This window comes from Lycium barbarum, chromosome 1 (genome assembly GCF_019175385.1).
Source record: "Lycium barbarum isolate Lr01 chromosome 1, ASM1917538v2, whole genome shotgun sequence".
NCBI classification, from domain to species: domain Eukaryota; kingdom Viridiplantae; phylum Streptophyta; class Magnoliopsida; order Solanales; family Solanaceae; genus Lycium; species Lycium barbarum.
This window is the reverse complement of record NC_083337.1, coordinates 155,055,236-155,081,332: the sequence shown is the minus strand read 5'-3', so window position 1 is coordinate 155,081,332 and position 26,097 is coordinate 155,055,236. Positions and strand designations below refer to the sequence as shown.

General features: G+C 38.0%; 2 protein-coding genes across 2 annotated transcripts; both read right to left on the bottom strand.

The window, feature by feature from the left end:
- Positions 1-8,607: 8,607 nt before the first annotated feature.
- Positions 8,608-9,183, bottom strand: LOC132616765 (uncharacterized). The gene has a single exon (XM_060331416.1). The coding sequence runs from the start codon at positions 9,181-9,183 to the stop codon at positions 8,608-8,610; it is 576 nt and encodes a 191-aa protein (XP_060187399.1).
- An 11,288-nt stretch (positions 9,184-20,471) lies between these two features.
- LOC132616754 (uncharacterized) lies at positions 20,472-24,028 on the bottom strand. The gene is made up of 5 exons (XM_060331407.1): positions 22,977-24,028; positions 22,688-22,820; positions 21,720-21,823; positions 21,351-21,495; positions 20,472-21,062 (listed from the first exon to the last, which is right to left on the bottom strand). Exons 1-5 carry the CDS (start codon positions 23,015-23,017, stop codon positions 20,472-20,474), a joined length of 1,014 nt encoding a protein of 337 aa, XP_060187390.1. The 5' UTR covers positions 23,018-24,028.
- Between the last annotated feature and the right edge of the window lie 2,069 nt (positions 24,029-26,097).

The window sequence follows — 26,097 nt, the reverse complement described above, 5'->3', positions numbered from 1 at the left end:
GGGAAGATGATGAAAGAGAGGGAGAGGTGAAGGGATGGGGGCGGCTGGAAAGTGACGAGAATGAGAGGAAACCCTTTCCTTTATTTTGCGAACGGACCCGGGTCGGGTCAAAAAATGGTTTAATGGACCGGGTATTAAAATAATGGGCTAGCGAATTAAAACACGGACTGGTAAAAAAAATTGGGATCAAAATATGGGCTGGTCAGGAAATATTTATGAGTTGATTGGGCTTTGATTTGGGATCCGATAAATCAAAATACGGACTGAGTGCAAGAAATAGTTTGGCTTCTAAGTTTGAATAAAAAAAAAACTCATTTTAATTAACGATATACCGAGGGTGCTTAATACAAAAATGTGTGATTATTAGGACTCGGGTAATAAAATTATATGATGCTATAATAGCCGTGCAATAATATTTTTGAAAATCCACCGTAAAATAAATACTATTATTTAATTATGCAAAGATAAATGCGATGTGTGTGCGTAAGCTGGTACAATGTAAAAAAATTGTGAATTATAATAATAGTAATAAATAATAATAATAATAATAATAATAATAATAATAATAATAATAAGTGATAAATGGTAAATGATGATGAGGATAGCTAGTAACTATAATAGAATAATGCAATGCCGGTATTGATAAAAGGCTAATAATTATAGTAAAACATAATGTATATTTTTTTTTATTTTCCAAAAAATATTAGAAGCATAAATAGGTATTTCGGAGGAGAGGCGGGACAAAATTGGGTGTCAACAGCAACCACGTTCCTGAGCCTTATGCATGACTTTATTTGCATGATATATATTTGTTTTCTACACCGATTTTGATATACTCATTCTGTACCCAAATTTTGTACTCCCCAACTCGGTTATGATTTGAATTTCTGTATTTCATGCTTTGCATACTCAGTACATATCTCGTACTGACCCCCTTTCTTCGGGGGCTGCGTTTCATGCCCGCAGGTACGGACGTTCATTTTGGTGATCCCCCAGTATAGGATACATACTCTGCCACTTGGATTACTCCTTTTGATTCGGAGCTCATACTTTTGGTACATATCTTCTGCTACACATATTCTGTATATATATATGACTATTTGGGTACGGCGGGGCCCTGTCCCGTCATATGTTTCTGTTATGTTTTGTAGAGGCCTGTAGTCATGTATGTGGGTCATGGGTCATGTTTGTTCGTTTGTGATTATGATTTCGTCTTAATGCGGCCCCGTTTACTATTATGGCCAAAACGGCCCATTTGTCTGTATATGTGTGTATATCTGGCGATGTGTATTCCGCCAATCTATCGGATTTGGATATGATGTTTCAGTACGGGCGACCGCTTAAGACGATATTTGCTTTTAGTATCTGCTTAAATTAACGTATGTTCAGTTTGATTAAGAATTTGATATGTCAATTCGGTATGTAGATCTGTTTGGGTGCCCAAGTAGGGCACCAGTCGCGGCCCACGGGGCTGGGTTGTGACATGTTCCTTTTCCCCTTATAGGCCTCCGTGCTTCACCATGCAAGCTTCGACCGGCTTAGGCACGAAGTGGGCCGACTCAAGGAGGAGCTAAAAAATAAGAGCCAGGAGGTGGACGAGCTCATGAATCTATATGAAAAGAAGTTGCAATATATCTCGTCTCTCCCTGATCTTTCTATCCTTAAATCGGATTTAGTAGCGGCTCGAAATGAAGCTGCCGAGGCCAAACGGGAACGTGACCAGTTGGCAGAGAAGGTAAAAGCTTTCGAATTTTACAATAAATCTTTAATAGTCGATGCTAATACCTTTGCTTCTCAGGCCCGAGCTTATGTTAGCCAGATTGATCAACTCCGGGCAGAGCTTGATGGGATCAAGCCCGAGTTTGATGCCCTCCACGAAACGACCATCGGTGCTGTTGCCGAACGTGATGTTCTCCGGGAGCAACTTCGGGCGTCGGTGGAACAAATGAATGGCCTTAGCTCGTTACTTGTTGCGGCCGAAGTGGAATGGGATCGATTGAACCAGGTTATCACCGATCTGAAAATCTTGCATGGAAAGGCTCTTGACCAGATCTCGAGTTATGACGACATGTTAGAGCAGTACAAGGCCAATGTGACTGCTGTTGAAAAGGCCAGTAATCTTAGAGCTGAGTACGAGCGGTGCTTGTCCCGAAGGAAGACCCTCGAAGAAATTCAAGCCACTGGTGCGGACTTATCAGATCTGATCGAGGAAGCCAAGAAGCTTGAAACGGAAGCAAAGGCTGCGTTCGACCCTGAGGATTCGGATATCGACCTCGAGTCAGCCGATGAAGAGGCCGAGGGGTCAGATGAAGATCAGGTTCGTGACCTTATGTCCCTTCTTTTGTTTTTATACCTTTGTTTTGAGGCCACTATTCTGAGCCTTTGTAAATCTACTTTATGTATGTATGAATCAAAACTTGTATTTGATATTTGCAAAGTACTCCTCGGTTCAATGTTTTGTTCAGTTTATGCCTTCATTATAATTTGCCATATTGTTTCGGCCAGGATAAAATTCAAATGGTAACGACACATGATTGGGTTTTAGTCCGTGTTGTCGTTAGTTGTTGCTTTATTCATAATTTGCAAGACAGACCCGATCATGACAATTTTGCGTTTTTAGACCGTGGTCTTTAACCGTTTTAGGTCGCAGCGTTCGAGCTTGCATATGTTTTTTATACCGTAGTCTTTTAACTGTTTACGCCATAGTTTAGACCGCAGTCTTTAACTGTTATGCCATAGTTTTTCGGTATTTGGCAACATCGGATCCTTTTGATCGAAGTAAGTTTTTTATTGAAAAAATCGGCCATAGATGCATTCGCAATTGTTGCCACGACAAGAACAAACTAAGTGGACACGATTCAATCGATCGTTTGGTCCTTATATCTGATCCTATCATTCAGGCCTTGGCTTTTACATAGTTATCACTTAACCCATGGTATAATAGTCCCCTAGTATTCGAGTCCGACGTATGAGGGCTCGGGTACTATTAGCCCGATATGTGCAGTCCCCAGTCTTCGGTCTTTGATCGATATGCTCTACATGTGTAGCACGCTGTTCAGCGCTACTTGATTAAAAACCTTGCCGAAAACCCACTTCGGGACAAAACGGTCGAAGGGAAAAAGAGTGCAGCACATGCTTTCAGTCCTAAGTCCATGACTTCTGAGTATCTGCTGTGCTGTTTCGTTGTCCCTCGGGCTGTATCCCTGCATGGTTAGATCGAGAGAGAAGAACGCAAAAGAAAAGTTATTCGTACCTTTAACAGTAATATCGTTTTAGGTGTGCCACATTCCATTTGTTTTTCAGCTGTTGTCCGTCTTCATTCTCGAGCTGATAAGAACCCTTTCAAGTTATTCCAGTGACTCGGTACGGTCCTTCCCAATTCGGGGCTAGTTTCCCTTCATGAGGGTTCTTCGTATGAAGTGTGACCTTCCTTAGTACCAAGTCCCCAATTTGAAAATGTCTGAGGTTGGTCCTCCGGTTATAATACCTTTGCATCCTCTGTTTTTGTGCGGCTATCCGGATATGAGCAACTTCCCTTCTTTCGTCCACGAGATCCAGATTGACGGACATTGCTTCATGGTTCGAGTTCTCAGTGGCATAACGGAATCTTAAGCTTGGCTCACCAACCTCGACGGGTATCAGGGCATCGACTCCGTATACAAGGGAAAATGGGGTATCCCTTGTAACACCCCAAAATTTTCTTTTTGAAAGTAACACCTCAAATTTTTAGAAGAAAAAAAAATATTTGTTTTAGTTATGTTTCGGGTGACCTGACTTCGGGAGGTCGTAACCCCATCCGAATTTGAGAATTTGGGAAAAATCATAAAATGAAAGTTGTAGATAATTGAAATACCTTTCCAACCATATATTATGGGCTTATAGGTGACATCTGGATAAAGAGGTATGGACGTTTTAATGCAGAAAGGTCAAGCTGGACAGCAAAATTCGGCCCAACCCGATTCCAAGTCGGGTCAGGCCCAACCCCTTAGCCCATTAAGGGATATTTTCAGCTCCCTTCTTCATTTCCAGACCAAGATTTTCCAGAACCTCCTAGAGAAAGAGAGAGAAGAGAGTAGAGAGAAAAAAACCAAGATTTGATCAAAATCGGAGCTCCGAATCCCAAAGCTCGTGAAGAGAAAAGTGTAGTACGAGTTGTCAACGTCATTTTAAGCTAAATATTGACCTTGGGGAAGGATATTTTCGTGGTTGAGCTACTGCTAAGGTATGTATAAGATTTATTTTATGTTATTAAAGTGTTTATTTGGAGTTTTAACGGATTAGAACGGAGAAGATGACATTATAAACTCGTTTGTTGCCTTATTGCAATTTATGGATTGGGGGCTGTTTTGTTGGATTTAAATGGGTGGAATTGGTTGAGTTATGATGTACAATGATTGTTGATGTTGTTGATAAGTTGCTGTTTTCGAAATTGGGAGAATAAAGTGTATGAAAATATCGTATACAAAGCGTATACTGGGCTGTTTTGTATGATTTTTATGGCTGTTTTGTGATAATATTTTGGGGCTGTTTGATATGATTTTTGTGTGGCTGTTTTATGATAATATTTTGAGACTGGTTGGTGGTTGTTTTGAATTGTTTTGTGGGCTGGAATATCAAGGGAGTTGGTGCCCAGATTTTTGTTTTGCAAACCCGTTTTTGGATTGGGACTGCTGTTAGAATTTTTAGCATAACTCCTTGTATACAGCTGCGTTTTGAGTGCTTCAAGATGTTCTTGAAAGCTATTTCATAGACCTAAAACTTTCATCAAGGATGTAAAACCCAGTTTTGCCTTTAGCTACCCGAAAAGGGGTGATGAAGTGCAGGGGGAGGTGCTGTCCAGATTTTTGTTTTGAACATTCTACATGGACTGCTGTTAGTATTTTGAGCATATCTTTTTGTACAAAATTGCTGTAGGGGTGATTCGAATTTCTATGAGACCCTAAGACATATATCTACAACTTTAATTGAGGGCACAAAGTCCAGTTTTTCCATTTACCCCTTCGAAACTGAGCAACAATACAAGACAGTAGCGTTGTCCAGAATTTCTGTTTTGATAGTTTGGGCTGATTTTCGTTGATTTCATGTTTAGTTGTGATGTGCTGGGACTTTTGAACTTAAGTAGATATTTATTTGTGTATTTAAGGTATATATGCTCTTGTACAAGATAAGAGGAATTATTTGACGAAGTGGACTTTGATTGGTCTATGGCGTAGATGATTTGAACTCCTCGAGTTGTGGTAGAACTTGTTGTGTGGTAAAACGCCAAGGTTTGTGTATAAACTTGAACTTAAAATATCTTTATTTTTCTGGAATTTTGAAGTATCTTGATGAGTTATTTCTTTACTCTTCATCTTATATTATTATATGGTTATTGTCTCAAGTATTGCAAGACTTTTGCTAAATCGCCCACTTGTACGAATTGCTTGATCATTTTGCATTCTTGTTGGGACTTTGTCCTTCTTGTTATGGTGACTAGTCATTGATATTGGCATGCCCCTCGATTCGGATCTTGCCCATCTTGACTTTGGATTTACATTTCGTCTTGACGATGGATTTTCGTCCATTTTCGAGTACGAGTGGAAAGCCACTTTCAACATGGTTCTTGATTCTCTTGATATTGGGTGACGACCCTTCTTGATATGGGCTTCGGTCCTTCTTGATTTCGGGGCTTCGGCCCGTCTTGATATTAATTGTGCTTGGTGTGATGGCATGACGTACATATTGGGCGAAATTGGTAATTTGACAAATTCTCTTGAATTGAATTATAAGCTTTCTTGATACTTGAGCCTTAGAATATTAGTATTGATATTTTGAAACTCTTCAAGGTTTGTATTCGATACTTTGATATTCTTGTTCACTTGGGCTTATTGTTACCTTATTGAGCCACCTACAACGAACAAGGGAATTGGAGAATTTAATGGCTCCAAGCCCAAAGTTTATACACCACTAAACTTCATGCTTAGCGATAGTTGTTTTCTATCGTAGGTAATGCGCGAGATGAGGTATGAAGATGGCCAATTGGAGTAGACTTTTTGGGAGCCCTTGTGAAGATCACATCTGCATATGCATCTAGTTTTTGTAAATTTTTGGGGACTTGTACATGATACATATGTGGCACTTACGTATGAAATTTTGAAGGCTTGTGGAAAACAAGACCATGTGCTTGTAACTTAAACTTGATGACTGGTTTTGCTAGTTTAGGGTGTGTTTTTAACCCAAGTCATGCCATATACTGAATTTGTATTTTGTCTTGTAATTATGTACAAAGGATGATAATAGTTTTGTGAAAATCACTAGTTTGAGTTTTGTGCATATTATGGACCCGTAATGGTGTTGATTTGGAAATAAAATTTCAAAACGAAGCTTCTTAAATGTGTTGACTATTTGAGAAGGGAATTACCATTTTAAAATGATACTCTGCTATTGTATTTCATCTAAGAAATTTTTCGGAGAGCGCAATGAAAAATAATAATAATAATAATAATAATAAAAAAAAAAATGTCGTACTTTCAAATTTTTTCGCATGGGCCTTTTTCCGCTATTAAATATATTTGTGAATATCTTTTGGCATAAGTTCCTTCTAAATGGTGTAAGTGTAAAATTGACTTTTGTTCGTAATAGTGTCCTTCCAAAGGGGGGGGGGGGGGGGGTGCTACATCCCTGGTACTTGATCTTATCGTTGTGCGGTAGGCCCATAAAACCTCGGGCAGAACCTCCTTTCATCAGTGGTTAGAACCGGCCAGTCTCTTCTTTAAATTCTGCAATATGGTTTTATTGGTAGACTCGGCCTGACCATTCGCGCTCGGATGATACGGGGTTGATAAGATTTTCTTGATTTTGTATTCTTCGAAAAACTTGCTAACCTTGCTACCTATGAACTGCTTCCCGTTGTCACACGCGATCTACGCTGGTACCCCGAATCGACAGATTATATGGTCATAAATGAAATTAATGACCTCTTTTTCCCTGACTTTCTCGAGTGCCTGTGCTTCGACCCATTTAGAGAAATAATCAGTCATAAGTAAAATAAATTGCGTCTTACCTGGGGCCCATGGCAAAGGTCCCATGGCAAAGGTCCCATGGACGAAAGCTCCCGAATTGAATCCATCTGATTCTACCGAGGATCCCAAATTTTCCAGGGCATCCGCCTCATTATTATAATCCCAGGGTACGTGTTCCAACGTCCACTCTTTGAACCGGCGAAGGATAACCTGCAATTTTTCCTGATAACTCCGCATTCGATCATCCTTGATTTCGAAGGTTCCGTTCGTTTGGTTGACTACCAGGAGAGAATCGCATTTGGCCTCGATGATCTCGGCTCCCAAGCTTTTAGCCAGTTCTAAACCTGTAATCTTAGCCTCATACTCGGCTTCGTTGTTAGTTAAATTAACAAACCTAATAGATTGTCTTATTATGTCACCTGAGGGAGGTTTGAGAACTATCCCTAACTCGGACCCTTTCACATTAGATGCACCATTTGTGTAAAGGGTCCAGACTCCCGTGCTAATGCCCGAGGCAAGAAGCATCTCCTTGTCGACCTCGAGGATTATGGCCGGTGCAAAATCGGCCACGAAATCCGCCAATATTTGGGATTTGATGGCAGTTCGGGGTTTGTATTCAATATCATACCCGCTAATCTCCACAGCCCACTTTGCTAGTCAGCCTGAGAGTTCGGGTTTATGCATGACGTTCTTTAGGTGGTACCACGTTACGACGCATATGGGATGACACTGAAAGTAAGGATTTAATTTTCTAGATGCACTTAATAAAGCCAAAGCGAGTTTTTCCAGATGTGGGTACCTGGTTTCGGCGTCACCGAGGGTTCTACTTATATAGTAAATCGGGTATTGCGTACCTTTCTCCTCTCGAACCAGGACACCGCTATCTCGGACACCGCCAGGTATAAATACATCTGCTCGTTCGCTTTTGGTGTATGGAGTAGAGGTGGACTTGACAAGTATCTTTTGAGTTCTGCTAAGGCCGTCTGACATTCGGGGGTCCATGCAAAGTCGGTCTTTTTCTTGAGCAACGAGAAGAAACGGTGACTCTTTTCCGAGGATCTAGAGATGAATCGGCTCAGGGCAGCTATCCGTCCCATTAATCTCTGTACCCCTTTAATGTCGTTTATCACGGTGATATCTTCGATCGCTTTTATCTTATCCGGGTTGATTTCAATTCCCCGATTTGATACTGTGAGTCCGAGAAACTTGCCCTATCCGACCCCGAAGGCACATTTTTCCAGGTTCAGCTTCATGTTGTACTTTCTCAATATGCTGAAAGTTTCCTACAAAAATTTCAAATGGTCCTCTGCTCGCAGGGACTTAACGACCATGTCATCTATATAAACTTCCATGGATCTCCCTATTTGGTGTTCAGAAACTCAATAAATTCTTTCCTGAGCTCAGGAGTTAACCCCGTGCCCAGGTATACCTTCTTTTCTGGTAGATGGATGAACAGTGTGACTTGCTCGAGTTCTTCAACGGTGGACTTAGTGGCGTCAGAATTATCGGGCACCACAAAGGTTCTCGGTATTCCGAATTTTAACTCTTCGTCTAGCGTGTCGCCGTTCCGATCTTCCAAGGATTCCGGGATCGGGATCTGTGATTGCTATTTGGCATTCTTCCCTTCACTCCGATCTGGCGCCTTTATATTCTTAATAGATTCTTCAACCGCGAACATTTCTTTTGCGGCCTGCTGTTCACCACAGACGGTTTTGATACCTTTTGGAGTCGAGAATTTCAATACCTGATGCATAGTCGAGGGAACCGTTCTTACGAGGTGAATCCACGGTCTGCACAGCAATGCATTGTATCCCATATCTCCTTCTGTCACATAAAATTTCGTCTGTTGCGTTGTTCCTGCCATACTTATCGGTATAGTGATCTCACCCTTCATCGTTTCGCATGCCATGTTGAATCCATTGAGGACCCGTATAGCCGGCACGATCTGATCTAGTAGTCCCAGCTGTTCGATGACTCTCCATCGGATGATATTAGCCGAGCTACCTGGATTAATCAGCACACGTTTAATTCTAAACTTATTGACAAGGATAGATATTATCAGCGCGTCATTATGCGGTTGGGTGATGCCTTCCATGTCCTCGTCATTGAACGTGATGGGGCCATCGGGGTCACCGTTTTGGATACGCTTTTCCCTCGTTATGGAAATTTTTGTGCACTGCATAACCGGTCAATTGGGAATGCCAATTCCTCCCATAATCATGTGTATTACCTGCTGGGGCTCTTCCGGCCTATCCTTCTTGTTGGAATCCAGGTTTTTAAAATGGGTTTTCGCTCGTTCACTTAGGAATTCTTGAAGATGTCCCAAATTGAATAGACGGGCGACCTCCTCTCTCAGCTGTCGACAATCCTCGGTTCGATGGCCATGAGTATGATGATACTTACAAATAAGACTTTTATCCCGCTTCTCCGGGTCGGATTGGATTGGCCTCGAACGCCTTGTTTCTTTGTTTCGGATAACGGCTGCCTCTAAGGTTGCTACATCGACGCAAAAGTTGTACTCGGATAACCTTGGAGTTTCTCTGTTTCACGGAGCTCTATCGACAACATTCCTGTTTGCCAAACCACGGTTATTTTGTCCTCGATCATTCCTTCGATTGTTTCTCCTATCATTCTTGCCCGATTCGCTGTTACGCCTGTTCCCCCTTCGATCGAGCGGGTAAGGCTGGTATCGGTCATATGACGATCTGGAATCTCGATCTATCACTCTTCTTGATCGATCACTTCCTTTACTGGAATGCCATGATACTGAAGCGGCCATCGGAATCTTATCGTCTTCGACCTTGATCTTCGACTGATACCTGTTGTGCACATCAGCCCAGGGGATTGCTGGGTATTCTATCAAGTTTTATTTTAGTTCCATAGATGTGATCGAGCTCCTCGAGTTGAGCCCTTGGGTGAAATCCTGAACGGCCCAATCATTAGTAATTGGAGGTAAGTCCATGCGCTCCATTTGAAATCGAGCCACAAACTCGCGGAGGGTCTCGTCATCTCGTTGCTTAACGTTGAACAAGTCCGATTTTCGAGTTTCGACCTTGATGGACCCGACATGGGCCTTAACGAAAGCATCAACGAGCATGGAAAATGAATCAATAGAGTTATGATACCAAATCATAGCCCCCTTCGACAGAGTTTCCCCGAATTTCTTAAGTAACACTGATTCCCTTTCTTCATCGGCGAGGTCGTTGCCCTTAATAGCGCATGTATACGCAGTCACATGCTCATTTGGGTCCGTTGTCCCATTGTACTTGGGGATATCGGGCATGCGAAATCTCTTGGGGATTTTCATCGGTGCCGCATTTGGCGGAAACGGCATTTGAACAAACTTTTTCGAATCCGGTCCTTTCAACACTGGCCGAGCCCCCGGGATCTGATCGACCCTCAAATTGTAGTTCTCCACCTTCTTATCGTTCGCCTCTATCTTCTTTTCACCGGATTCGACCCGTTTGGTCAATTCTTCGAGCATTCTTATCAATTCAGTACTTTGTCCGGGGTGGTTCTCGTTACCCCGTAAGGCATGTCTTTCCTCCGTATCCTGGGTCTGTTCTGATGGGGCAACATCGGGTGCCTGACCCCGATTTTGCAATTGCGCTATGATCTCTTGCTGGGCCTATAACTGAGCCATGGCCATGTCTAACTGGTTTTGGAGTTGTTGCAGCATGACCCCGTTATTCTCACCGGCCGGTACGTTGCCCACCGATGATCCGACTTGACATTAACCAGGGGGAGGGGGGGGGGGTGCTATTGTTTGGTACGTCCCCGTCGTCATGCTCATGATGACTTGGTTCCACTTGGAAGTTGACAGAATGGGAATCTGACATTTCCGGTATACCTGAAATCAAACCCTAAAGAACAAGTGTAAAATATCGAGTGTGACCAGAATGTTGTATTGAACCGCCACTACTATCTAAGGCCCCACAGTGGGCGCCAAACTGTCTAACCTTAAAACGGAGAACAATTAAATTTGTATGTGATGCCAAAGATATGTGGCTAAATTCAATTCAAGATTAAATAGCGAGATATGTCAATAAAATGAACAGAGAAGCAGATCTAACCAAATGTTAAATACGTATGGCCTCGGGTATAGAAACCGAGGTCGATACCCTTTTGTTACAAGCTCTCACGAGGTATAATAAAAATGAACTTAAGGACAGATGAGAACTGATTTAATAAGATTCTTATGATTGTTGATGTAAACTATTTCTCTCCTTGCTATTGCCAACCCTTTTCATGAATGATAACCTCCTCCTTATATAGTAGAGGAGTTTCAACCCTAGTACAATTCTAAATAAAGCAAGTAAATCTGGTGACAGCTGTATTGCCGAGATCGACGCCGACATATCCGGGTGAGGACGGATATTTCGGTCTCCCACTAATGGCAGTCAATCGCCCTTCCTTTAGCGCCTCATCCTGGCCCGAGCTCAAAGTCTCATTCCCAGTGAGACGGTCGTATTGTGACCGAGCATAACCATGACAACGGGAAACCGAGCGTGCATGTGTCCTCGGTTTTACCCGTATACAATATGATTCGAACACATTGTCTAATAATATTAAGTAATTGAAATTATGCACTCATTACTATGGGTTTTACGCATACCCTAACACTATATATTGCAATTATGCGATGTTACAAACTCGAGCATATAGTGCTTGTGCATGTAGCAATATGAATTTAGCACTTGATATTATTCAACCCTTCTGCAATGACGGCCTTTCCGGTTCAGCAAAGTTGGGGTTCTTTAAATTCTATGTCCCATTTCTGAAATGCACATTCATATAAATTCTTCTCTTACGTCAATTTTTGTCCTTGTTAACATGATACCTTGTATATTGACAAATGATTAAAACAAAAGTCTTCGACCTCAAACAACAATAAGCATGCCCAAATAGTAAAATACCCCACGAATCATGTCTTAGCCCTTCATGCAATGCTATGGCTTTTTTCCCTTCGACAATTGTGCTATTTAGAAGATTTTCTTAATATTGGATAATTGATATCAAAGGCACTCATCAGTCAGCTCAACCCCTTTCACTATTTTGCTTTGCTGCCTATTAAGAGAATAGGTCCCGAAAAAAGCGGCTCGCCTTTCATCATCTATTCCAGATGTCACGCAAGAACCAGCGGAGAGGATTTTGACGTGCCTCTCTAAATAAGAAGCAGAGCACGCCATCACCTACAACCCTTTCCTCTTCGCCAAGGACTTTCACAAAATGAAAATGGGCGGCATTGTAGTATGCTGCACTTTTGTTGCCCAAGTTTATATCCTGTAATATTCCTATGGCCGATCTGTCACCCAACCTAATTGGATTATTTTGACATCTGAAATTAAGCTACGAACTGCGCAGGAGGCAGGAGCAAACCACACCATGAGTCTATATTCGTAAATTGGTGTTTCTAATAAATCACAATATCACGTAAAACTTCATCGATGCTCATACATATTCGTATTTTTTTGGTGAAAGTCAATGAAATTCTTATTAGAAAAAAACCGTTAACTCACTCTTATGTTAGTTATGTAACTAAAAGAGAGAGCAATGACCATTAGCTAGATGTGATCGTCACGTGTTCGAACATGGCTTGACATTGGATCTGATTATCAATAACGGGTTTGATTATATTCACATTTTTTGGTTTGAATCATATACTTCCTCCATCCCGAACTAGTTACCATGTTTTGCTTTTCGTGAGTCTATGTGAACTTTGATCTACATTTTAATATGTATTTTTCATTGAAATGAGAAAAGTTGTAACTTGTAGTACTTTTTGTATAGTTTTAATATCTAAATTTTAACTGTAAATTTTTGAGTTGATCTAATTCAATTTAGATTCGGAGATTAGTCAAATTGACTTTTGAGAAGTGAAACATGATAACTAATTTGGGATCAGGGAGCATAGTAAATAAATTTTACTCTAATACTATTTTTGTGGTACAAAATATTAATATAACTACACACATACATTTTAAAATATATCCTGCTCATTTTAAGTTTATTGATTCTAATTCCAGATTCGCTTTCACTCATTTTCTTATAGTCACTTCGTTGGGACAAATCGTTATAGAGCCTGTTTGGATGGGCTTATGCCTATAAGCTGAAAACAGCTTATAAGCTAAAAAAAATAAGTTGGGGTAGTCTAACTTATTTTTTTTGGCTTATAAGCTGTTTTCAGCTTATAAGCTGCTTTAGATAAGCTAAGTCAAATGGGTCCAATTATTTTTTTGAGCTTATTTTAAGCACAAAATGACTTTAAGCTGGCCAGTCAAACACTCAAAAAAGCTGAAAACAGCTTATAAGTAACTTATAAGCAACTTATAAGCCAATCCAAACGGGCTCATAGTTAGAAAGCAAGTAATATTAAATAGTACCAATTGCTCTTGTACTAGAAGCTCATTTGTCAACGATGACAGCAACTCAGCAAGATTCATTCTGCCTCACAGGTTCACATAATGCCTCTTTAATTAATTAATTTGGGCTCTACCTTCTGAAATAGTACCCATCCCCCTGAATTTAAAGAAAACAGATTAATAATTCACTCCTGAATTTAATATGAATTCATCGCATTGACTCGTGAAGGAATGATTGAATCACCTAATCTAGTTCGATGTTACTTAATTTAGGCAAGATTTCATCGTTCATTTGCAAGGGGTTGCTAATAATTTGTTGCAATAAGAGATATCTAGATCAATATCATAGCATAATTCCACATAATCACCAGAGGAAGGTCTTTTCGTAATAAATGATCTTCAAAATAATTCTTGATATGCGGCGTGAATTGATAGTCGTGTTACTTTGTTTGCATTAGTTTGTATATACGAATGCGTGTGTTATATCGAATTACTAAATGAATTATAAATCACTTCAAATCTTTGTGTTCGAGAGTGATAATCAACACCATAAATATTCATCGAAACTTGAATCTTTGTATGCAATTCCATAAAGCAAAATAATGGAACGTGTAGTACATGTAAAATAAATAGAAAAGAAAAAGAAAGCTCATGAAGATTCTCATTACGGTTGATGGTTAGTACCTTTAAAGACAATTGAGAAAACTCAAGATAATGTAAAGCAATCGTAGCTAATCCAGAGAAAAATATGAAACTTTAAAAAGAATTCATCTGTAAAAAAGCATCTACCCTTGCTTGTGAATGAAAAAGTTCACTCAAGATAAACAAGAAAAGAAGCATCAAACAGTCAACACATATCTGAATTTTATCATTAACTCCAGATAACAAAAGAATTACAGTTTAAATAAACTTTAAAATTGTATGATAACATGACATCAAGAACAACCCGGGGTGCACACACATCTTGTATCATGATCAGTCTAGCAACGGTTGAATCAGTTTCAATCATCACCACAGTTGTGAAGCCTTTGTATGCACAGATTTCAACAGCTAACTGAATAGCCATTATCTCTGAATACATATTAGTTTGAACAGCTAAAAACTGCGTGTTTGCTGTATTCTCCGTTTCCTTCCATTAGACCATCAATTCATTCTGTGTAAAAATCCCGGAAGGAACAGCAAATCGAGCTGAGAAGGAACGAGACAGGTCATCAGCATCGGTCAAAAATGAGCCTTGATCGAAATTCTGGGAATAAGAATGAGGATCATACGAAAACCGCATTGAAGTTGAACAATCAAAAATCCGTTTTTTCTCTTTCTTTGTCTTCCTCCATATAAGTCTCCATATGGGTGCTCTGCTTGATCTGTTCGCCTGCAACTTATTGGATACGAAACGGTCGTAGTCTCTACCGGAGTAACACCGCCGCCAGCTGACGTTTCGGTCTCCTATATCACACCATGCTCCGGCATCCATGAGAGTAGACAGCAGAACAGTGTGTGTGCTTAGTTCTGATATGAAAGTTTTTCGACTTTTGGGACTCAGTTTTGGAGGCTAGAGTGTAAATGTATGAGGGAAACAGGGTGGACTACATATATAAACGGCATCATGGGCACATATCATTAGTAATTTTTGATTGTGCATAAAGTTTTATGAATATCTTTTAAATTTTATGGTCTTAAATATATATTGAGTTACTACTAAACCTAAAAAGAGATATTTTTTCTGAAACAGACTGAAAAGAGAAAGTATAGCCTAGCATACATTGTATGTATAATTTTCTTATTAGAATAGTATGTTTAATTGATATATGTATCTTTAATTAAATCTATACTTCTTGAAATTAAATTATTTTGTTTGATATAAATAATGTGTGCGAATAAATATTCTTTCGATCAAACTGTGGTGTTTGGTGTAAAATGGTTCGGGAAGTGGCAAGAGACGTGCTCAAGGATATACTAGTCGCATACTGTCCTTTTCCTATTTAGGTTAATAATTGAATTATTGGGAATACTTCAGTTGTCAGTTGTGAATCTAAGAATCTCATTGTCATTGAAATTGCAAAGTTATAATTATTGAGCTTCAAGTTTGTGAAATTACGATTGAAACTGGGGAACTTTAATTATTGTGATGTCCCTAAAACCTTCTTTGTCAATTACTCCCTCCGTTAAGTTTTACTTATCACATATTGACTTGACACGCCTATTAAGGAGCAAAAAATGAAATGAAAAGTTTATCATATTACCCATAATTATTGCTAATTACCTAGTGATTGAAATCAATTAAAACTTACAATAAAAATGTGCAGCCAACTAATTAAGTAATGGGTTCCAACAATTCACATATTCCCTATGAAAAGTTAGTTTTGGAGCCAAAATTTTCATATTAAGCCAAGTTTGACTAGTGTAATTCCAAAGTGTTGGAAAAAAGAATTGAAAATCTTGACTTATTACTACTAAGAGTAAAATAGGAAAAAAGTGATAAATTATCTCTTGGTATTCTAAAGTGAACAAGTAAAATTGAATAACTATTTTTAGTATAATGGACAAGTAAAACAGGACGGAGGGAATATTAAGTGGAGGAAAAAAAGAAAATAATAAACCTATGTAGAAGAAATTTTATTTTGTGTCTCAGACAACTGATACAAGATGGGTGAAGGTTGTTCTTATTTGACAATGGAGTTTGTGGCAAAATTCAAGTTCTTGGGTCCATAAAATAGCATGTAGTGGGCGAATGCTAGAAAGGCCTTTAATTTTGACTTTGACTAATGGAGAATGGGAATTTGATTTATGAATTGGGCCTTCTTATACCTTGGAATAATATGGCATTAAAGCATGGAGCTCTTATTAACCCTGAAGAGAATAAAAATAGAAAAATAGCCAACCATGAAAATCTTTACCTTGCTAACTATCAGTAACATGAGCATTGAGACCACCATTTCGCCTCTCCTTATATTTATACCACGTAGTTTGATTGGAGGCAATGTTCCTGAAGGTACAATTGAAGTGGATAGCTGATTTTTTTTGTTGGAATTTTTACATTGTTGTAACTTCTTTTAAGACCTAATTATTAAGGATAACTATCCTTTCATTCTATTATAATTAGTAGCGACAGCGATTTTATAAATTATCATTCGTAGCTACACCCAAATACATAAGCTAGAGTGGTTGAAGTGGTATTGGGCGAGGCTCTTCCCCTGCCTGGGCGTTGGAACCCCCCCCCCCAACAACATTTATTTTCTTACATATTTTCCCTAGCTTCCTCTCTTTGTATTTGAGCCAAATACAACAACAACAGCCCAGTGGCTCAAATACACATACATTCAATACACAGTTCCTTCAAATACACGTACACGAATTTGAATGTATATGTATATTTGACATACACAACAACAACACACGAATAAATACACAGCTCCTTCAAATACAATTACACAAATTGAATGTATGTATATATTTGACATACACATACTTACGAACAAATACACATACGTATACACATATTTGAACTAATACACATACACATACATACGAACAAATACACAGTTCTATCACTGCTTCTAATACACATAAACATACATACGAACAAATACTCTCAAAATACAAAGAGAAGAAGCTAGAAAAAATATATAAGAAAAGTAATGTTGTTGGGGGGTTCTAACCTGGGCGAGCAAGGGGAGAACCTCGCCCAAATACACGCAAATGCAAAATACACGCAAAAATACATAGCCTATGCTTGTATGTTTGCTAATTAGAAAAGGTAGCTATGATTGGTAAGTTCCACCTTTAAGGTAGTTATTCCTATAAGTTTGCCTATTTTTTTAACCTCAATACAATTGACATTAGTTGTGTGAGACTTTTTTTTTTGTGAAATGGAAAAGTGGACCTAGAATTTGTGGACTCAAAAGTGTAAGATGTGGGTTCATTATATTGTCTCACGAAAAGGAGCCTCAAACAATTATGTCCAAAAAAAAAAAAAAAAAACACAACTAATGTCAGTCGTGTGAGGCACATAGTAAATTTTTCAAATCGCTGCCTTTTGATATACCCCTAAAATCTAGATTGTTTGTACCTTTTTAATTTTGTTTTTAAATGAAATAATTTAAGTAAATACGGAAGATAATATAGCAATTCCAACTAATTTGATATTGATAATGATAAAATTGGAAGAAAAATAATAAATTTCTCTTAATTTGCTAAAATGAACAAGTAAAAAGAAAGAAAAAGTTATTTTTAGTATAAACGGTCCAGCGAAAAAGGGAAGGAGTATTTCCACTAACCCCCTATTTGGATGGTGGTTTCCCGTGGTTCATTAATGTATGGTTTTCTATGAAACCATGTTTGTTTTCATTGTTCTTAAAATTATGTGGTATGGTGTTGTAAACCCGTGGTTCATTCCATAGTTATATAACCATGAAAAGTCTTAATTTTTTAAACCACTGATTTGGTGGTTTTTCCGTGATTATGTATTTCATTTTTCCATTATACTCCACTCTCCACCATCCTCCCCACCCCACCCCACCATACCACTCAACCCCACCCCTGCCCCACCCTACCACTCACCCTCACCCCCACACCCCGCCACTCACCCCTACCCTACCACCCACCCTCACTCCCAACTACTCCACTCCTCTGCCACCCACCCCCACCACCCCAACTACCACCCACTACCCTTCACTACCGCCCAACCCCACCCCACAACAACTCACACCCATCCTCATCCCACAGCACCCACCTCACACCACCCACCCCTCTACCACCCCTACCCACTACCCCTCAACACCACCCAATCTCACCCCCACCCTACCACTAACTATCCCCACTTTCATCCCACAACCACCCACGTCACACCACCCCCACTCACTACCTACTTATTTTTTAAAGTTTCTATTTTATTCTTTACCCGAGTTTTATTAATATATATAAATTAAATTCTAATTAAGAGTTAAGGGTATTTTAGTAAACTTATAAGTTATTATATAATACCATACAGTCAAACCAAACAATACAAATGTTATTAAATTACAACAAACGATACAATCTATCCAAACATTGTGTTCATTAATACAGTATAATACAATACAACATCATATTCTACCATACCATATTGTACATTAGTGAACCACGGGAAACAACCATCCAATCATAGGGTAAAGATTTTGGCTATCCCAAGCAGGCAAGCAGTACTCCACCATATTAGGAACTGTCTGACTTAAAAGTTGTCCATGTGTTTCTTTTCCCATTTAGAGAATTGACACAACTCTGGCAGTATTTTCAGCAAGTACAATCCACATAAACTTGCGGCTAGGCCAACGAAAGTGAAAAGCAAAAAACAAGTTATATTGAACTTCTCCATCAAAACTTTCGTCTCCGTTTCACCTTGCTGAACACAGCCAAACGAATATTGAACAAGTGGTTGGAATCTTAAGACTTTTAAGAGGTCCAAAATTAGCAGATAAGTCTTCCTACCGCAAAAACCACTGATTCCACAGTCTTGCCTATCTTCACTCATTCTTCTCCCAGCACCTAATATGCACAAAATCAAGACCCCCCTTTAAGGCGTACAACATCTATATAAAAAATAATTTTGACTTTATAGATATATATGTAGTATAATATTCTGAGGAAGGGGGTTCATATGAATTAACGTATGTGAGCCCTTAGCTCTGCTCCTGACCACTACCCACTGGAAAAGCTAAAAATAAAAAGCAATCCCAGTCACATTCCCAATCCGTTGTAACTCTGAATCAATCCAACGTTTTTCTTTTAATATATATACATTTCCATTTTTCTTCTCCACCTTACCTTTTATTCAACTAATACTCTGAAATCCTTACATATATGTCTATAATATGGTGCTAGCGGATACAATATTGTCCAGTACCAATGTGTTACCCCACCGGTGACTATTGGGTTGGTACTACTAATGACAAGAGAGAACGTGGTGGACGATTTGTTCCTCCTGATGAGGGACGGAGAGGAGTTGCAAGGGAACAAGTAAGCAGTGTCAAATGGAAATGGAATGATGAAGCAGTGTGTTTGTTCTCCTACAAACCATCCGGGCTCGTTCAGGTGTAGGCACCATCATGCTGATTACAAATGGGCTGCTCAACTGGGTGCCAAGACCACTCACTAGGCCCTATGAGAACTCAGCTCTAAAATTCATGACATCTATCCTGTATTTACTTTATTTTGTGCTCTTCTTCAATAAGATGTGCATAATCCTGTTGAAATCATCTGAAGATGAATTTTTCTTACCCTGATTATATATATTTGGAATTTCATCCTGAACTGAGTCAATTCCAAGAAATAGGCTGCAGCGTTTTAGAGAAGTCCATGTGTGTAGGCAGCAAGTTCTTGTTTCACTAAAGGGACTTTCACAGATTTGATTCCTAGGCCACCGGTTTTGTTAGCATTATTATGTTTATGAAAGTTGATACCAAATTATTGGGACAAATTGGAATTGAGAAACTTCCTAAGAGTTGACGAGTTATAGTAATAGATTCCCTATTGCTGCAGGAACTCCAACAAAATAACTAGTAAGAAAAAAACAATCAGCCATACAACAGTGCTTTACCTCAGGGTTAAAGGTTCTGATGGGAAATTGTTTCACTGAGAATGTGGACAAAAACTTCACTGGAGACTTTTCACCTCGAAAGATGAGAATAATCACCTGTTAACAAATTGTTCTTTTGATTTGGAGACTACTAAAGCCCAAAGAACAGAATCATCACATTCAGCTTCCTAGTTACACCACAAACTCCGCAAGTTGAAGATGAAGGACTGTATTGTGAAAACTTTTCTTCCAGCACATTGCTTTTGCTTTTCCAAACCGCAGACATTTTATGAGTTCAAAGTAGAATTTCATCACTGCTCGAAACTAGTGATGGACTAAGATTAGGACTCTTTGAATAAGTGTCAAATACTCTGTCACCATTGACACTTTATCTAAAGAGCCTATTTACAATGAAATGATTTAATAACTGTTTGGAAGTAATATATACTGTATCAACTATTAACATGTAAGATACAAAGCGAAAGACTAAAAGTCAAAATTTAACATGATTGGGTAAGAAACAGAACGGTCATCCAACTTGTCCTAACTACAAAATCATTCTTTTGATTTCCCGCTGAGATCTGCCAGGCGAGCGACAACATCCTCATAGTTTGGTACCCTTGGATGGACATGCCCATTTGGACCAAACATATCAGGCGAACAAGAATTTGCTCGAGTGTGCCCTTTCATTAGCTCTTCTGGACTTATTTCTTCCAATTCAACTGGAAGGGATGTTGCTCTGCCTGAAGGACCGTCTCGGTTTCTCTGCCTTGAGACTTCACCATTTGGAATTTTTATGCCATGGTTTTCATGTCCTGAATCTTTATCACCAGAATGTGGATCCATATGTTTCCTCCTAACTGATTTTGGCATAGCATTTTCAACTGCATCATTGTCGCCATTATGTGCTACTTTGGCCACTTGAGCCCTCATCTCTGTATGCTGATGCCTCACGTTTTCATGATTGGATAGAGCATCTTCAGATTCTTTAGTATTACCTGATACATCCATGTGCTTTTGTTCGTATAGCTTCTGTTGCAAAGCTTCTGATGAATTCCATTCTACACCAGATTCTGTTGCTATATCTTGCATCAACTGTAGTTTCACATCCTTTTTATGTTGTACTGGCTTTAGTTTCTCAGCAAACTGTCAAGAAAGAATGATTTTTATGACGAGAAAGAGGAGGAAATAGGAGATATATGAGAGAGTTTATGCATGAGTATTACCTATCCATTATCCATCTAGAAGAATTAACCTAAATAGCTGCCTACTCCATTGTTTAAACTAAATATAGCCGGTGGAATATATAATATACTGTATGCATAATTCTTGAATAACATGTGTATAATCGTGTATAATTTAAGTATATCGGTTGGAAAAAGCAACCAATAAATTCGGCAGGCTATTCGTGCAGAGATGAGAATGGCCAAATACCTGTTTATTGACATAACATTCAAGAGAATTTCCATATCTTTCATTAAACATCGTTCTCAGTTGACGTAATTCAGGCAGGTCTGCTAGTCTTGCTGCTGCAAACATCAAAGATCCCACAGGTTCCTTGCAATTCTCAGGGCATTCCCTTCAAAGCCAAGATATGCAGAAATAAGGAAATAGTTTGATTCACAGGAAAACAATTATTAAAAGTTGACAGATTGAACTAATCATCTGAGAACTGAGATGTTTATAATGCTACAGATTCATTCACTAAATTCTATAGTCAGAAAATAGACATCAAAGTAAGTAACGTTAACAATTTATATATACTTTTATTCTGAGACAAAATAAAAAATGTCAAAAGAGTACCTCTGTCTACTGATGGTTTCAAGTTGACTAAGGATCTGCTCACAATACTGGTCCAAAAAATCATAACAGCTCAAGAAATTCAGCTCAACTAGAAGGCCTTCAGTCTGTTGCACTAAAACAAACTCAGTAAGAGCTTAATTTCCACAATTTTGGGGAAAAGACAGATAGTACAGATTTACTTTATAGCATACTAAGTGCCAGTGACCGAAATAGTATGAAACAAATGAAAATACTCAGATCTACAGTTCTACACTATCATCCAACACAGACTATTATTGACAAGCTTTATTGCTCCATAAGTAATCAGAAAATATTTTCAAGCTAATATGCCAATCCTCACCTGTAGAATGTTTTATGCAAAGTGGATGGATCCTCATCTCACTTAACGGCATTATTATGCAGAATTAGTGGCGGAGCAAACTTGACACCCCTTCGCTGAAAAATTATATTATTTAGATAGGTATTTTTGTAATGTATATTATTTATATTATGCTATATGTTGCGATCCCAAGAATTCTTGGTGTGATTACTTCTTTATATTTTGACTCCCCTAGCGAAGTTCTGACTCGGCCACCATGCAGAGTAAATTGCATCATCAAAGACTAAAACTATAGTTGATGGAGCGACTCATACAATTCCATAAAAGATCTTCTTTGCAATCTAACGGTTTTAACATTTTCAAGATTCATGCATGATACTCTCTCTGTTTCACGGAATTTAAGAAAGAAAGAAAAACTTTCCTTACAACTAAAGGTATCCTTGGAGTGTGTGGAACATGCCATAACATTTCTATTTTTACAAGAACATGTCATTATTAAAGGTAAAATGTGAAATTTAAACTTAAAGAATTTTTAAATATAGAAATGTCTCTCTCTTTAGAACGGTACTAAAAAGAAAGAAAGTCATATAAAATAGAGCGAAGTGGTAAAATAACAGGGTATATTTCAAATTCAGCAATAGGAAATTACCCTGTCATAGGCGTTGACATACAATCCAGATTTTATAAGGTCAGTTATATCATTCTTCAAGTATTTTTGCATTGCGTTTCTCTTCTTCCTGATCATTTCAATTCGAGTTTTCGTCTGCCTGGTTAAAGACTTGCTGTATCAGAAAGTTCCCGGAAGAACATTAGCAGAATTAATAGGAAACCCCACCCCAAATAAGGAAAAATATATCTATATTTAATAAGTACAATATTAAAGAAAAGAAAGGAAAAAAAAAAAAAACAGAGAACCCCTGAAGAATTGTCACTCTTACCATTTGGAGTAGAACTTGTTTTTCTTCCATGCGTCCAACATTTTTGATTTTCTAGGAGCACCTAGAAGGTTACAATATGAAAATTAAAATGATACAATTTTTAGAAGCTAGGTTGTGATAAAAAATGCAATTCAATTGGCACAAGAACCAACATGGAAAAAAAGAATGATAAAAAGCTGATTATAAAAAGCTGATTTGCTTGGACCCAAAGAAAAAAAAGAAAACTTTATGATGGCGAAAAGAACAGAGGAAGGTCATAAACTATCAATTGTTAATCAAGAATCTAAATCGTTATGAAAGAAGTTGAAGAAATAAAATCAGTCCAGCTATATTCCATGGGGTCTGTCTGATAACGGTAATGCAGTGATTTTACCGTGATGTCCTTGTTATAAGGCGTATGTGTTTATGGTTGTGGGCAAAAGAGAGAATTATTATGGTAAATCAATACAGGTTACATGGAATACGAAGTTGGCGGGTTTACATTGGATTAATGGACTTAGAGTGGAAACCGCGGCAGAGTAACCGTTGAGGATTAGCTCCTCTTTCACCTTCCATCCTTAAATGTTTTTTTTTTCTATCTAATTTTTTTTTTATAATAATAAAAGCGAAATTTAAAGGAAAATGTACAAAAAAAGGGGAGCTAGACCTTACTTAAGTGTTTTTATTTTTAAATGTTTTTTCCTTCTATATTTCAATCTTTAAATGTCTTCTTGTATCTTTTTTCTTTGGAGGCGAGTAGTCTGTGGATAGTCCGGAATGGGAATATAAAAGACAAGAAGGTTTTGGCAATATTGGAAGTTTGGAAGAGGGGTGTCATGACGAGATGGATGAGATCTTTTATCTTTAATTAAACGGGTTCGAATCTTAAGATTAAGAAAGTTTTAACTTTTTTTTTTTTTAATGAGCTTTATGCGACACAAATCCAACTTAGTTGAATCAATGAGTACCTGCAATATAATGGCTGTACTGAAAAATTTAAAAACCTACACTTAAATAATGCAAGGTAGAATTAACCTCCAATCCGATCCCATCTTTATATTACATATACTATGTGGGGCTATTACTATTTTGAGAGTCAAAAGATTTTTGTGTGCTTATTTGATATATTTTGAATTATTACCTAGTGTGACTTTTAATACTATTTTATTGCATCTAAGTATACAAATTTTATTTCGAAATATTTGGGCTTCATCCAATGTTCATATTTTTTGGCATACCTATTTTTGCAGAAGGATAGTTTCGTATTCAATAAATTAGTAGAAAGTTTAATTGCCTCGTTCAAATATTGGTTTTAATTTTTTTTTTTTAAATCTAATTTTTTTACCTGCCACTTATTAAATAGTTATCAAAAATTATATTTCAAGCTAAAATGACCATGAAAGCTTACTAGACAAATTTAAATGACTTTTAAAAGACAAAACAAGTTGAGTGAGTATGGTGAAGACCATCGGCTTCTAACTCATTGGACTACTTAGTTATTTAATTGTTGATCCTCCAATTATGGCTGAGAAAAAAAGGTGCGGGAGGAAGAAATACAGCTATTGGTGGAAGAGATTTTAACTCTTCAACTTACTTCTCCTATTTAATGACATGGTATATCATGATGGATACATCTGTGTATCTGATTATATGTCCTTCAACTCGGTTCTGGGATAATGTAGTTCTTTATTGTCGGTTGAAGCCAGATTTATATACATTGACATGCTAAATTTGTTAGGGTTTTTCCCTGATTTTCTTATCATATGTGGATTTTGCTTTACTGTAAAATCATAGTATTACCATAATTACTTTTATTTTTTCGGAAAGGAAAATATAATTATCTTCCATATTTGGCTATTTCTTGTCTTGGAGCAAAAGTTTTGAACATTTATAAATTGAAGATATTCTTCCCACAACTGAAATACATAGAAAAGTATCCACAATGTAGTCATTTAAAGAATTTTGCTTAAGAGGAGACTTATTCTCCCAATAGCTTTAGAATAGTTTTGTATTAATTTTATCATATGTAGGTCAACTGGCCAAACTCATACAAGGCGGAGCCACCTTCGGCAAAGGATGGTCAGGTGCACACCCTTCGTCGGAAAATTACGCGGTGTACATAGGTTAAATGTTAGGTACAATGAGTATATATTTAATTTTGCACATTCTTAACACAAGTAAGAAGAAAATTTGCACACCCTTCATCAAATTCGTGGCTCCGCCACTGAACCCATATAATATTATCAAAGTCCTTTTGATAGTTTTTTTTTATTGTTGTTTGATTCATTGTCATTGACGGTTTGTTTTGATTGTTTTCGCATGACGCTCTGATTATTTCTATTCCAACAAAGTTAGGGGGGACTTTCAGTTATGTTCTATCAGTGATGGAAGTTCCAGCTGCGTTGATGTGTGACGATGTATGCACTCTCTCTTCGCTTTATGTAAAAATGAAGACTTCATCTGAAAAAGGAGGAGCGACTAAAGTGCTTCATGCCTATGTTTGATGCCAAAATAGTCGTTACCCTACCCAAAAAGAGAGAGCAATGAAAAGTAATGACGCTAAGAAGAGAAACATATGAGGCCTTATTGAGAGGTGTAATTAAGAAGGATTAACAATGAAGAGGATTTTGAGATTTTTAACAAAACACAAAGTAATTTTAAAATATAGAGAAAGGCCTAAAATATCAAGAAAAAGATAAATGTAAATGTAGACTAAAGAGAGATGCCATATCTTTTTGTTGCGCGGATTTCCCTTCATATGGACTGGTCTTTAATTTTAGCCCCTCAAATTCATTGGTCTTTAATTTTTGCCTTACTTCTCATTTAATGAAAATTTGTGGCTAAAGTACCCTCGCTGGTCTACGAAACCAGAGATTCAGGGTTCGAACCCCCGCATAGTAAAAAATAATAATTTCGCAAGACAATGTTTCATAAAAACTATGCCTATTCGGATAAAGTTACGTAAAAATTATGCCGTGTTTGGCATAGTTCTGGAAGTACTTTGCAATTAATGATCTATGGATCTGTGGCTATATATAGTCACCTAATTTAAGTAGTTTCAGCTGCCATTAATGAATTTTTGTGAAAAGAGCAAAGTTGATCATACTGAGAACCTGTTTGCAACAATGAACTAATGAAATCT

Excerpts from the sequence above, each read along its gene's own strand:
- LOC132616765 (XM_060331416.1), bottom strand. The coding sequence starts at position 9,183 with ATGCAGTGCACAAAAATTTCCATAACGAGGGAAAAGCGTATCCAAAAC.
- LOC132616754 (XM_060331407.1), bottom strand. The coding sequence starts at position 23,017 with ATGTTGGACGCATGGAAGAAAAACAAGTTCTACTCCAAATG. Across the intron at positions 21,824-22,687 it reads ATGTCAACGCCTATGACAGG|ACTGAAGGCCTTCTAGTTGA; the intron begins GTAATTTCCTAT and ends TTAGTGCAACAG. Across the intron at positions 21,496-21,719 it reads GAAACCATCAGTAGACAGAG|GGAATGCCCTGAGAATTGCA; the intron begins GTACTCTTTTGA and ends TTGGCTTTGAAG.